The sequence below is a fragment of the Parasteatoda tepidariorum genome, chromosome 10, assembly GCF_043381705.1.
Source record: "Parasteatoda tepidariorum isolate YZ-2023 chromosome 10, CAS_Ptep_4.0, whole genome shotgun sequence".
Taxonomy (NCBI): domain Eukaryota; kingdom Metazoa; phylum Arthropoda; class Arachnida; order Araneae; family Theridiidae; genus Parasteatoda; species Parasteatoda tepidariorum.
In genome coordinates this window covers 32,773,047-32,787,416 of record NC_092213.1, presented here as the reverse complement: position 1 = coordinate 32,787,416, position 14,370 = coordinate 32,773,047, and the positions used below count along the sequence as shown (strand labels likewise).

At 25.9% G+C, this 14,370-nt stretch overlaps 1 protein-coding gene across 1 annotated transcript; it reads left to right on the top strand.

Moving 5' to 3' along the window:
- Positions 1-912: 912 nt before the first annotated feature.
- LOC107451896 (uncharacterized) lies at positions 913-13,698 on the top strand (the record flags this gene model as incomplete). The annotated part of the gene is given in 5 exon segments (XM_043038698.2): positions 913-1,148; positions 3,589-3,696; positions 5,866-6,066; positions 11,061-11,240; positions 13,629-13,698. Coding segments are annotated over 5 exon segments (616 nt in total), but the record flags the coding sequence as incomplete, so codon positions are not given.
- Between the last annotated feature and the right edge of the window lie 672 nt (positions 13,699-14,370).

Below are 14,370 nucleotides of genomic sequence, written 5' to 3'. Positions count from 1 at the left end.
CATCACAATTTTGATCCTCTGCGGAGGGGATGGCACCCCCGCTTACTGAGCATGTCAGTGCTGGTAAATTAATAAAAAAGTATAGTTTAAAAAGAAAAATATATATATATATATAATAAAAATAAGCAAATAAAATAAAAAATAAGCAAATAAAATAAAAATGAATAAATTAGTATCATTTGTGATTTCGTATAAATGTTGGAAGTTGGGAGCTAGGGTAGCATGTTGCTAAAACAAAATGCAAGACCTCACCGCTATTATTATTATAATCATTATTTATTTATAAAAAAGAATTTTGATGAATAAATTTTGAAAAATATTTCGATAAAAATAAACTTTAGGGTAGATAGGTACTTCATTTATGTCGCACTTGAGCTGCACAATGGGCAATTGGCGACTGTCAGGAAAACATTCCTGAGGATGATCTCAAGACATGCCATCACAATTTTGTGAGGCAACTTCTTCAATTTAGACATAGATCTATGATGAAGAAGTGGCCTCACAAAACTAATGGCAATTAAATTTTTCCAGATTCCTCCCTGTACCCATGCTACTGCACAGCGACCGTCCACAGGGCTTTCGATTCCACAGATTTTATGAGCATGTATTTACTCCATGGATCTTAGAGTAGTCGAGGATCGAACGATGGCCATTCTGGTCCGAAGTCCGATTCTTTAATCACTGGGCTACCATATGTGGTTGGCGCACCTCCGATTACTGTCAAGAAAATATGAGAACCAGATTGGTGAAATATATTTTCTCGCGAAAAACTCACCAATCAGGTTTCCTTATTTTCGGCGGTTAGAGTTGCGGTAATTGCATTTGGTGCGAATACACTTTTAAAATTGACTATTTGAATTAGTTACTTCTCACCCCCGCTTACTGAGTGCAGAGTTTCCATTTTAGAAGGTGTTTGAGTTAAACAAAAATAGGCAGCCAATAACGTCAGCTGTCAATAATTGAATAAAAACAAAGCATGATTAATTATGGAATTAGTTTTTTTCTTCCCAATCTGGATAGGCATATGATCGTTTTTATTAAGATGATAAACTAAAACATGTTTTCTATTGAATTTTTCAGCAAGTTATTGAATGTGTGATTTATCTGCAAGCATTTTTCTCATGAATCGCAGCTTTTATTGTGTTGAGGTTTGGTGAAAATGTCTCAATTTCCTTTAATTGTTGATACATATTAAATATTTTCTCCGTTGTTTTAATTGGTTTTTTCTTTCTTCATCATTCTACATTTATCTATAAAGGCGAAATGATCTGATTAGTTAAACTATGAAAAAAATATTTGAAATAGTTTTTTCTGAAAATTTCAGAACAATTTCGAAATTCGTGATCTGCTATAAATAGAATGTATTCTTTTAAAGTATAGAATTTATTTGACTGTCTTTTGTGAATAGATAATATTTTACTTATTCCAAATTTAAAAATAATTAGTAGTCAAAGGATTGTGCTTATGCAATCGTAAAACTCCTTTTATTTTAAAAATCTGTTTACACTACATTTCAAATTATATTTAGCTTGAATAGTCTCTTAGTAAAAACGAAATATGGCATTGAAACTTGACCTGAAACTGCTTTATATATGAATGAGTTGTGAGAAAAAGAATTTCTTTAGTGTAATGTAAACATTTCAGCCCAGTTCTGGATTGTTTGTATTATTTTAATTAGAAAATTTGAATCTTTTATGTGTTAAATATTTGGTTTAAGCCACATATTTGATGAATAATAATAATACAGATTGATTTTCAAATTGTATATCTTTAAGTTATTGCATTTAAGGATATTTTTTTTAGGAGGAAATTATAAATTTTTATTAAAAAAAAAAAAATTACACATAAAAAACTGCAACTTAAATATGAATATTTGAAATAGATTTTATTTTTTAACGTTTATGTTATTTCCAATATTTTTCTTTTTTAATTTAATAAGTTTTTGCCTTTTTCAGTGATTACATTATTAGATTCTTTTTTCTGGGTATAAAATTGCTTGGACATCCACACACCTCTGCACGCCACACATGTTAAATGAAAGCAAATAGAGAAGATATTTATTAACATGAGCTGTTATTATTTAAAAAATTAATAACCATTCAATAATTTTTTGATACATTCTTTTCCTGAATTTTGCGTAGTTTCAAGCTTTTAGTGTAAATGTATATATAAAAGTATTCTTATTTGTATTTCAAGACTGAATTTTTTTATTACAATCATAGACTTTATATAATGTGCATAGATGTTGATTTTAATAATAAATATTTAAAAGTTTGCTACTGTTTCTCTTTATTTTAGGTATTTCTGAAAGTTTTAAAAATAAATAATAAAACTTTTAAGATTCTATATCTGTTTAGGGAATCTTAAAAGAAAAAACTTGTTGAACTTTTATGTATGTAAATGCTGGTACTTTTAGTAATAGATACTATGGTTAAATATAAATAGATATCAGGGTTTACAAGTTTTTGACTCATTTTTACCATAATGTCAGAATTTCTGAACTTTGAAGACATGGTATTTTTATTTTATTTCAACTGAATAAAATTCTGATAAAACAATTTATCTTAAAACATTAAATTGTAAAAGTAAAAGATACTTGACAAAAAATTACTTAAGATTACTGAGAAATATATGATAATATATTTTTACTGCTAGTAATAAAAAGTGCACTAAACTAGTAACTTAGTAGACATTCTTTGACACTATGACCCTGATTACTATAAATGCCATTTTGGATAAAATTTTGGTTCCTCATTAATGTGAGTTAAGTATATAAGTTTTGAAATTAGATGAAAAAACAGTGGCTCAAGTTCCTTAGTTACAAATCTTTAAATAAAAATTTTACGATTATATGCAAGTGTCTTGGTATATTATAAAAAATATAGATACTAAATCATCATAGAAATTTGTTGATTGAAGAAGTTGATGTATTTTCTATTAATTGAAGAAGAAGTTGATTGATGTATTTAGAATTGTTGGTATTCCAAAGTGATACAGGCCAGCAATTATATATTAAACATCATAAACTGCTTGAAAGAAGAATCAAATTATGATGAACAAAAAAATATTCTATTTCAGAAATATATGGAGCTCCAAAGTAAAGAATTTAAATTTTTTTATGCACAACATATGAATTATTAAAATAATAAATTTAGAAAATGGCTCGAAGGGTGCAGCTGCAAGGTTGAGCCCTACAAGACCTCTTCGTCTATGAAGAAATAAAAAATTCAAGTTTCATCTATACGTTAGCATAGTTTTTGTCAAGGATAGTTAAGGGATTCATGTATTGGCTACTAATTGATTTATTTTACTGCCAAGGCTCTTTTTCTTAGCCTTACACGTTCAAATGTGTTGGCGGAAAAGAAAGTGTGACCAGAATAAATTTTTTTTATGAATTTTAAACATTAGCAGCCATGTAACATTTTCCAAATTCAAGTAGTGTTAATTTTTATCTAATTAGTTTCAATTTTTTATAATTAAGTAATATTCTTGAAATACATTATAAGAATACTTTAAGAACATAAATTTCTTTAAATTTATATGCAGCTATGTGATAGTTGTTCTTTAATTCTGTCTATTTGATTTCAGATATTTATATTGATGATCTTGTATTATATTGGAGGAAATTCGCCACCTAAAAGTATCTTCAAATGTTCTAGAATTAAGTCAAGATTGGTACGTTTAATTATAAATAAGGTATGTGTGGACCTAAATTTTTATTAATTTTAAATTTTTTCTTAAAATCACTGCATTATATATGCTATTAATAAGTGCTTATATGCATTTTATGCATATATACATTCTATTGATTGTAATATCTTGATTAGTGGTCAGAACAAGCATGCTACACGTAGCGAAACTACTGTAGTCGCCACTCTTTTCTTAGTTTGTAGTGTAGTAATTCATGACAACTACTTTTAACATTATTTTAGTAAAGAAACATTATTACATTGGTTTAGTAAAGAAACAATATTACATTGGTTTAGTAAAGAAACAACGGCACTAGCTTTTCGAAAAAGATTAGCAGACTTAATTATTATTACAAAAAAAGATTAGATATTACCTAATAGCGCAAATGCTATTTGCGTAGATCATTTGTGCATTTAGTATAGCTGAAGTCACCCTTTTGAGTCATTAAGAATGAGTTCTGAAACATGAAGATCTGATCATTAGATCAAAAGTTATTCAAGGTGGTCTTGTTTTTTCTTTTTCCCCCCCCCCCTCACTGTATAGTCATTATACATTAAAAGAACACTTGATGTTATTTATTTCTCTTCGCAATGCTTCTATTTCTTAGAAGAAATAAAAGAGCAGTAAACACTTGACAAAATGGCAGAAATTTTATAGATATCTAGTGTTTCCTAAATCAAATATTTGATGTCGAGAAATTTAATTTGGAAACACTGGATATGAAATTGCATGAAATTTTAAAAAAGCTTAAAAGAAGTTGGTAAAGAATTGTTTGTATAACAAACTGTCTCACGTAAAGACGAATAAATATTTTAAAATTATTCCTCATAAATAAATTTTTTTAATCAAAATCATTTTGAATACGGGTGTAAATTAAGTTCTACTACAAAGTCTACAAAGTCATTTCAAAAATAGATTGTAATCACTATTTTTTTTTTAAATAGTTGTTAATTACATTTGTACTAAAGTATTTAATTACAAAAATATATAGTTTTTATGTTTTCATCCACTGATCTTAATATATCTGGCAAAAGCAATTAATATCTCTATTTATTTGCTAGTTAAGTGTTATTAGCCCAAAAAAAAAAAACTTCTACATTATTATTGAGAGCAACCAAATGCAGATTGTAAATAAATAAACATTTCTTTTTAGATGAAGCAAAAAATATATCATAAAACAGAAAATAATTTTTTTTTCAAAAAATTAACAATAGGAAAAATGTTTTGAAAAAAACTTAGCTTCCTAATTTTAGACATTAGATAGTAAAGGCTGTTCGTAAATGATGTCTCATTTTTTCCTCTACCTTTCCTCTTAAAGTAGAAACACATAAATATCCATATATTTTCTAATTTTTTGCAGAGTTGTTAATTTATTTAAACGGAATTAAAAAAAATCTAATTAGATTCCAGGGGAAAATATATATCTCCAAATAGATATAGTTATGCTTCCGTTGCTTTCCAAATAGCTTTAAAACTAATTCAAATCACTGTTCCTAGTTTCATAAACTTTATGCTTTTAAAATCATATGATCAGTTTTGATGAATAAAACTTTCCAGTGAATTGTTGACAAAAGAAAAAACAATTATGTACTCTTACAAATTGTATGCCTGTTGTTCTCTGTATACTTCTTATGTTTAATGTATTAACAAATATATAACTATATATGTAATTCCTCAAGGCTCAGCTTCTTGCTTATTCTTTAAATGTATTTTTTTTTATGCTAAATGATATTTCCACTGTGTATAAAGGTTTTGTAATTTTAATTTTACATTTTGGACAGAAATATACTTTACTTAGCTATGCTAACGTATGCTGTAATTTAAGCAATTAATTTATCTGCAGGTGTATTTTTTTGGGAACACTATTTTACGTTAACATTTACATATTGAACATTTATATTTATTTAAAGTATTATAAAATCTTCTTAACAATTAAACTCAAAATTCTAAAAAAATTGGGGAAACATCTTCTATTTTCATCTGGTTTTATTCCAACTGAAAGTGATATGAATAAGAAATTTACTTATTAAAAAGTTCTTATTTAAAAAAAAGCAATGTTTAATTTTAACTCTGGTTCAAACCAGCGAATCCTGGTTATTCACATATTTTTCTTGTAATAATATCAAAAGATGTATGTAAAAATTTATTATGTTCATTATTTTTCACTTTCCTTAGAGAGTTTCTCCTGTGCTCAACCGATACAAGCTCAATTTTCCTTTAACTTGCCCTTTCCACAATGATCGTGATATTTTGTGGTGGCCTGATATACAGTTTCACTTTCAAGATGGCCAGTGGATTTGCCCTTATTGTGGACAGATATTTCCATCAGAGATAACACTTACGGAACACTGGGATTCTGAACATATGGATAATGAGGTATATTATTTAAATAATCCTGTGCAAAATAAGTACTAATTGTATTAGATTAAAAATAAGCACTGATTAATAAGTTCATTGTGTATTTGATTTTTTATATTGAAAATATTTTGCAATAAGATCCCAGCTCTTTTCCTACCTTTAACTGTGGGCTTTTTCATATCAAAATTTCAGGTGTCTCATTGCTATTTAATGAAAAAGTAGTAGGTAGCAGGGAAATCTCAATACAAATTTGCCCACAGTTTCAACCCTTAGAGAGTTAAAATATGTTATTTATGTTTTATTTATTGTTTTATTTAAAATATGTATGTTTTATTTATCGATAAAACAATTATCTATCTATTACACTGTAAAATAAATATCACTGTCATTTATTTTTAATGTTTTGTAATTAATTGTTTAAATATAAAGATCTGAATTTGAAAACTGTCTGTAGTTATATGTTCCTGCTTTTAATTTAAGCTATATTTTTCTGCAGTGTATTTGATCAAATATATTGATTTTGAAATTACTAAATTTAGTAATTTTGGAAGAAAAAAAAAGAGTTTTGTTTTTCATGAAAAAAAAAAAAAACCACTATATAGACGCAGAAATTTGTGGCAAAATTTATCAATTTTTTAAAAGCTGAGGAATTATGATTGTTTGTTTTTTGTGTTTGTACATTGTTTTTCCAGTATTCCATTAAATTGGGTCACATGCCTGGTTTTATTATATAAAATAAGTTACTTATCTGAAGTTCCTAAACTTTCTCCAAGTTGCGGAATCCTTACAAAATTTGGATTGTCTATTAACACACCAGTCATACATTTACTTCTGGTTTAATATATTTTTCATTTTGAAATAGGTCGTAAGAATAGTAGCATAACCAATGCAATTCTTCCTTATTATCCACTCTACTTTAATCTAAATAAAAATAAAGTACATAATCATGTATAAAAAGTACTATCACTATAAGATATTTGCTTTTTATAGCAATAGCTACTTAAAACCTAACATCACACAAGTATGAAATAACAAACTGAATGAGAAACCTCATAGCTTTTTCACTTACAGGATATTCATATCTTCCATGCACCCAAATGTCTACCAACTTAATCTGGAAAACCTTTTCTTCCATAATAACAACAGATTACAATTAAAGAAATAATCATAAACTTGGCTCAGGACAGCCCTCATCTCTCTCCTTGGCACACTAGGGTGCCATATATCAGACTTTAAAAATCACTGATATAAAGTAAATAATGGACATACAACTGTTTCACTGCTATAAGTGGGCACTAGCTTTCAACTAGTGGGCTGATGCCTGTTTATAATTTAGATTAGGTTAAAATTATAAAGTCCAAGCAAAGGAAAGTTTAAAATATTTGATGATTCAGAAATTGATTACCTATATTATTATAATTAAATTATAATTTCTTGTCTTTTGAAAATATTGATTTCTTTTGAAATTATTATTTGCCTTTGTCAAATCAAAATATTTTAATTAAAAAGGTTAAAAATTTTTTCCTTTATTATTTCTTTTTTTAAATACTGAGGTAATGTTTTAAAATTTTACCATTTGCAATTTTACTTTATATGTGGGGAATTATAAATTATCAAATTATTTGTGATACAGCTTAAGGAATTTTATAGAATAAAACTATTTTTATTTATCCACATTTAGTAAAATTTTTTTTGGGTCTTTACTATACACGCAAGATTGATATTTGGCATATGCTGGACTTTACTATAGAATTGTCCAATTTAAGATATAGCTTTTAAAATTTATTTCTGAAATATTATATTTAAGTTATAAAATGTAAATTATCGAAGGTTTGAAGGAGTTTTAAATTTAATAATAATTTTAATTACTTTTCTATTTTTTGCACTTAAATGTAGTAATTTTCAAAAACATTGGGTTTTTGTTTTTTATTGAATTTGTCATTTATACTTTCTGTTTTTATTTGTCTGTTGATGCTTTTACTTTTTTAAAATTTTTCTAATGAATGCTTTATGCATCCTTCCTTCCTTTCCTTTTTTGTTTTGTTTCTGAAGCAAAAAAAAAAAAAAATAAATAATAATAAAATTAATAAATAAATAATTGAGAAGACTTAGAAATTTACAAAAACTACTTTTATGTAAGGTAAAATCATAAGCATATAAATTATGCTTTTAAAAACATTTCGTAGATAGTTACATGTTTTAAAAATATTTGCAAATAAAGTTTATATCTCTTTTTCCTTATTCATTTTTCCAATTATATAGTTTTTCTTTCATTTTTTATGCCCATCATAAAAAATGTGAACATTATTGGTTCTTATTAACTTGTCAAACATAATTATTTTTATTTTAATATTTCTTTAATTTCTTTTGTCAAAGTTTATTATTACGAAAAGTATATCAGTTTTGCAAAATACGTTAAGGATGCTAGACAATCCATATGAATTAAAAAAAAAACTCTGAGAAGTCTAAAAACAGTAGTTGGTCCCGGAGGACTTCAACTTTGGTAATACCCAAACAAACTAAAATATTGATAAGGAAAGCCATGTCACCAGATCACCCTTGGCACTCTTCGAAGGTCTTTTGACCCTGCTGAAAAGTGAGGGTTCTGTTATGACTCATGACCACTCATGAAGTGCTAGTAACCAGTTTGGTAATTTCTGCCCGGAATTACTTACCTAGAAGTCTTGTAAAATAGCATGAGTGGTTGGGAAGAGTTCTTATACGATTGTGTAGTTCTATTTTCACAAGGGATGAAATTTTACTAAATGTTAGATTCCCACAATGACGTTCACCTTCCTCAGTAGCAGACCTGGCCAAGAAGTCGGCCCTTTCATTGCCATCAACTCCTGATCCATGGTAAAGAGAAAAAAGCAACTTTAATTGAGCCGAAGGTCTGAGCAGACATCAGATATTTATTCTAGATAATTAAAGTTGTGAAATTTATTCTAGGTTTGTTATTGTCTCATGATAAAATGATTTCTAGGTTAATAATTGTCATGCTATAAAATGTTTTTTTTTTTATGTTTGTTATCTTCCTATTATATCTAAGATCAATTAACCTTACTTCATATGATCATACACGGTAAGCTAAAAATATTGTATGAAATTAAGAATATTGAACATATGAATATAATAGTATTATATATACATTTATTGTATGTTCATTGTTAAGGTTGGCATGATTTGCAGTTTTTTATTTCATGATTAAATTTGCAATTTAAATCACTTGTTTTTTTTTTTGAAATCATTGATTTAAATCTATAATTTTTTTTGTTGAATAAATCATTAAATTGAAAATAATTTTATGTATGTATTCTTTAGGATATGATTCTTTTTAAAGTCTGATTTCATTGATAATTAAGGTTTTACCCAAAGGAATAATGAAAGGGTAAATTATTGTATTTCTAAATTGACTAATAAATAAGTAAAATTAAGAGTCTTTAAAAGTTTAATATTACTCTTAAAATAATAGTAACAAGAGTAACATTAACTGTTTAATTATATATTTTTGTTAGCTGTATGTAAAATGATTTGCTGCTAATAAGCATATTTCAATTATATTTATTTAGTTTTATTGTTATTTAAATATGTACTTTAAATGTATTTACGCATATTAAACACTTTGTTAGTGTTTATGAATATAGAAAAAAAGACTTGTTCTGCCCAAAGAAACATGCAATTTATATATTTTTTAAATGTATTCTAATCTAAACTAATTTACTTTTCATTTGATATCTAACTGATAAACTGCCTCCTTGTTTTTAAAATTTTAAGATGTTTAGCTTAAACAAAAATAATCTTAATTTTATTGATTCAGTGATTAATTTGTAATGATTAACTAATAATTTTTCAAACATTTCATTTAGAAATATCTACTATTTTAGCTATATTATTTTTTAAAATAATATTGCTGCTAATATATTTTATCAAATAATTTGGCTGTTGAATATTAAAAATCATGAATTTTGCTGAAGCTTAATCAGGGGTCTGTTTAGAAAAAATTTGGGTCCGTTAACGGACACTTCACAAAATATCTTTTCATAAAAACGAACCCTTCGCAAAATAATTTATCTTTTAATCAGACCCTTCGCAAATTTGTTTATCTTCATTATTTTTTTGTTAATTGAATAAACCCTTCCGGGGGAAAAAGAAAGAAAGTCGGTTCGAAATGAACTAATTTTTACAAGTTTCCTGTATTTAAATTCCAAATGTAGTATTCTAAGAAAATATTTCTACTTTTTCAAACAACAAATGCACATTCTTTTTGATATTAAATGATAATTTTATTATTATTTTTTGTAAATAAATATTTGATCAATTTATATTTATTAGTAAAATTAATTAATAGAATATTATGTCAATAAAAATGAATTTCTGACAATTTTTTAAATAAAATATTATGAATTTAAGAAATTTTTAAGTTTACTTAATGCATAACATGTTAAAAGTGATGCATAACTAAGTTGTGTTATTTAAAATATGTCAATTAAAATTATTAAAGATGTGAGTGATTTTGTTTCCATTATTCGTCCGAAATGAATATTCAGTGTTGAGCAGTATAGGCTAAATACCAAATATTTGTATGTTGCATCTGTAATTTAGTAACAGCAATTGTTGAGCAGAATCTCGTATCTATTTACAATTTAAAAACTTCTTGAAAAGGTTTTTAGCAATTTTTGCAATAACAGAGACCCTATTTGCACAAATTCATGAAAGCAGGACCCTGGTTGAAAGAATGCGACTCAAAACTTATTTTATATTCACAATTATTTTATATGTACTTTTTTCACAATTTTGCCAAAACAGGACCTTTCACAAAATGTCTGGACAGACTCCTGTTAATATCTACAGCAGCCAAAGCTCAGGCTATTGTTGACCGAAACTTTGTTACTCAGCGCTTTGTTCCAATGCTAATATTAACTCATTATTTTAATTATTTTATATTTTAATATTAATGTTTTGTGTTTATTCTCTATAATTAAAAATTTCTATTTAAAATTTCTTCATTGCAGATTGAAGATGCTGTGTGCTTAGCAAATTTTTGTGACATATTTCGATGTGAAGTTATTTTAGCAGCATTGGAAGTAGAAAAGAATACATACGCATGGGAAAAAATTAGCAAATTTCAATATCCTCTTAATAGAGCTCCTTGTGATGAAAAGAAAATGAGGTCACTTCAAAAAAAGTGCAAAGTAAGGTCAAAATTATTATTTATGTCTACCATTTATTATTATGTCCAAAATTATACCAAATATTATTTATTATTATACCAAAATTATTATTTATGTCTATATAATTATTATTATGTAAGTATTTTTAAATAGGCGGTCAAATCCTGCTATAATAAACCTGTGATATAGTAATCATATGGTTTTAGTGAACTTTTTCTTATGGTATCTTTTGAACTACTATTTAAATTATAACCTATTTGTGTATTTTAGGTTCAATCTGGTCTGTTATTATCATATTTGCCACATTTCCATTCTTCTTACAAATATATAATGATGATTTGTGATAAGTGAAACATAATTTAATAGAATTTGTAAAATGAAATTCTATAATAAGTGTAAACTGATTTTTAAGATGTGTCATCCGCAAATAATGTAACATGGTATCACTTTGCTGTGCCTAATTTTATCTTAAGTTAGACTATACTTTCATGCTTACAATAATTTTAAAGGTGTATCTCACAGGCATTAATAAATTGAAATTATGAAATTGAAAAAATACTATATCGCTTGAAAATCGTCTGTCTCGAACATTAAAATTTATATCATTGTCGAAAAACTGACTTACTCCCCAAAGTGTTGTTGAAACTGATTTTCCTCTATTTAAAAATAACACTTTAAGCTTTAAAAACTAATAAAAAATAACACTTTAAGTATTAAAAACTAATAAATTTTTTTTTTAAAGAATAGACCACAGTAGAGATTAATATTAGAAATAAAATTGCCAGACCATCAAAGGGATTACGTATTTCCCAGCTTTTCAATTACTTTTTATGTAAAATTAATTTTTCATATTTAATTAATTACTATCCCTCTTTAAATAAATTAATTCATTAGTTTTTATTCTATTTTTAAATAGCAAATTCAATTATTTATGTTCTTTTCCTTTCTCTATCAATATTAACTACTAGCATTTTTTATTCAGTTAAATCATGCAATAAGCTATTATTTAAGGTTATTTTACTATATATCATGATATATTTTTAATCTCTTTTTTTTTTTTACCACAAAAGTGTTTTGACAGTCTTCTTACAGTCTTCTACATTCTAACAATCTTTTTGATGATTAATTTGCTAGCCAATTTATTTAAATTTAATGTTAATAATGCCAAGTTAGCTTTATTTTTGACAGTATTATTTTTAAAAAAATTGCCAATAATGGATCTCTTCCAGTACTCTTAAGCATTGGTGTGGAATTATACTTTAGTTGTAAAAAATTGCAGCTTGAGGAGTGGGAGGTTTTGGCAGTAATTTTAAATTCATCATTATCTTAAAATGTTTTAAATTATCTCTCATACTAATACATATGTTTTTAACTATATGGGGGGGAGAAGGAAGGAAGTGGCACTTCGTCCTATTGAATTGAAAATAGATTCTGTTCTGCATTCAGTAGAATCTCTCAAATAGAACTTTAAGTCAAGGTTATCAAATAAAAAGATAAACAATTATATTTATGATTTTTATTTATTGAATGAATGTTAGTTTATAATAATTTTTATTTTTGATTGATAGAAATAGACTATGCATATTTTTGCATGACAAAATCATTAATCGAAAAGTTTTTGTAAACTAGGTTTTTTTAAATTTTTTTAAAAAACAAAAATAAGGCTGAGGTAAAATTAATTTTGACTTGTAAAAAATTAATAAGACCTTTCATTTAATTTATTTAAAGAAAATGAATTAAAGCCTACAACCTAAAATCTGCTTTTACAGGCTCACGGCCATCCAGACTCCGTACTATCTGGACCAATAATAATAATAAAAAACAATTTGTTTTTAGCGATTAACTGTTTCTGTTCCTCTTTGTAGGAAGTGATGGAGGAAAAGTCAATAAATTATTAAGCGGTCATCTGCTACCCTATCAACTTGCTGATTGTAAAAACTGTATAGTTTTACTCTTTCTTGTCGTAAATTATTCAAATTTATGTAGTTTATATGTAAGCAATAAGTATTTTTGAAGCATTAATTTTGTTCATCAATATTTTATCTCGATATGTAACACGCATTTTTAATTATATGAGAAAGGTGTTTGGAGTGGAACTTCATCCTGTCTGGCTTTTTTGTTTTCCAATCTATCCTTCTGATACATTAGAAAGTGTTGGAATTAGCCTACTGTACTTGATTTTTCTCTTCATTATATTTTCCTTGTGGTAATACATAATGTAACAATAATTTGTTTAGTTTAATCCAGTATTTAGTATTTCTTTTGACCAAATGTTAATGATTAATTTAAAATGTCAGGCACATGTTCCTAAATAAAAAATTGTATTAATTTTTTTATTAAATTTATTTACAATAAAAATCTAGATTAATAATATGATAATAAATTAACTTAATATTTTGTCCATTTTAGGTTATAATGAGACACTGCTTGCTAGGACTTTTGTCTTCACTATCAACTAAAGATTTTCAAGATATTGAAGGTAAGTATCGGACACTAATTTCATAGTTAAGTCTTTTCTTTGTTAAAAGTTATCCTCTATTAGAGGTGCTAATTTTACAANTCTAAAAAAAAAAAAAAAAAAATTATATATATATATATATATATAAACAAACATTAGCTTAATTGGTAATAGCTGGATTTGTAAAACTCAAGATTTTTTTCTTAAAAAAATATACACTTCATTTTTTTCTTATTTAAATGATTTTTTATTTTTACATTTACCAATCTCTCTCTCTTATTAAATATATTAACAATCTTAATATTATTGAACAACAATGCTAAAACTAAAATTCTTAATATTTGTAAGTAAAATTGTTAATTCAAGCAGCTAATACGATCTTGAATTAAACAAAAAAATGGAAAATAACAAGAGTAAAAAGAAAGAAAAAAAATAATATTTTTCCCTTAAATTTGTTCCTTAAAATTTTTCATTTGTTTTGATGATAAAATCTTGCTTATAAAATTTAGTTTTGGTAGCTGTTATTACTAAAAGTTTTTATCCTTTTAAATTGAATAGATTTTTTTCCCTCCCCATTTGTTCAGCAAATGGTTGATCGCAGGTATTTCCCCCCTTAAGTCATTAAAATGTTTAGTTCATTTACATTAATAATGCAGTTTTATACAGTTTAATTTTTGGGAACTTCTCAATCAC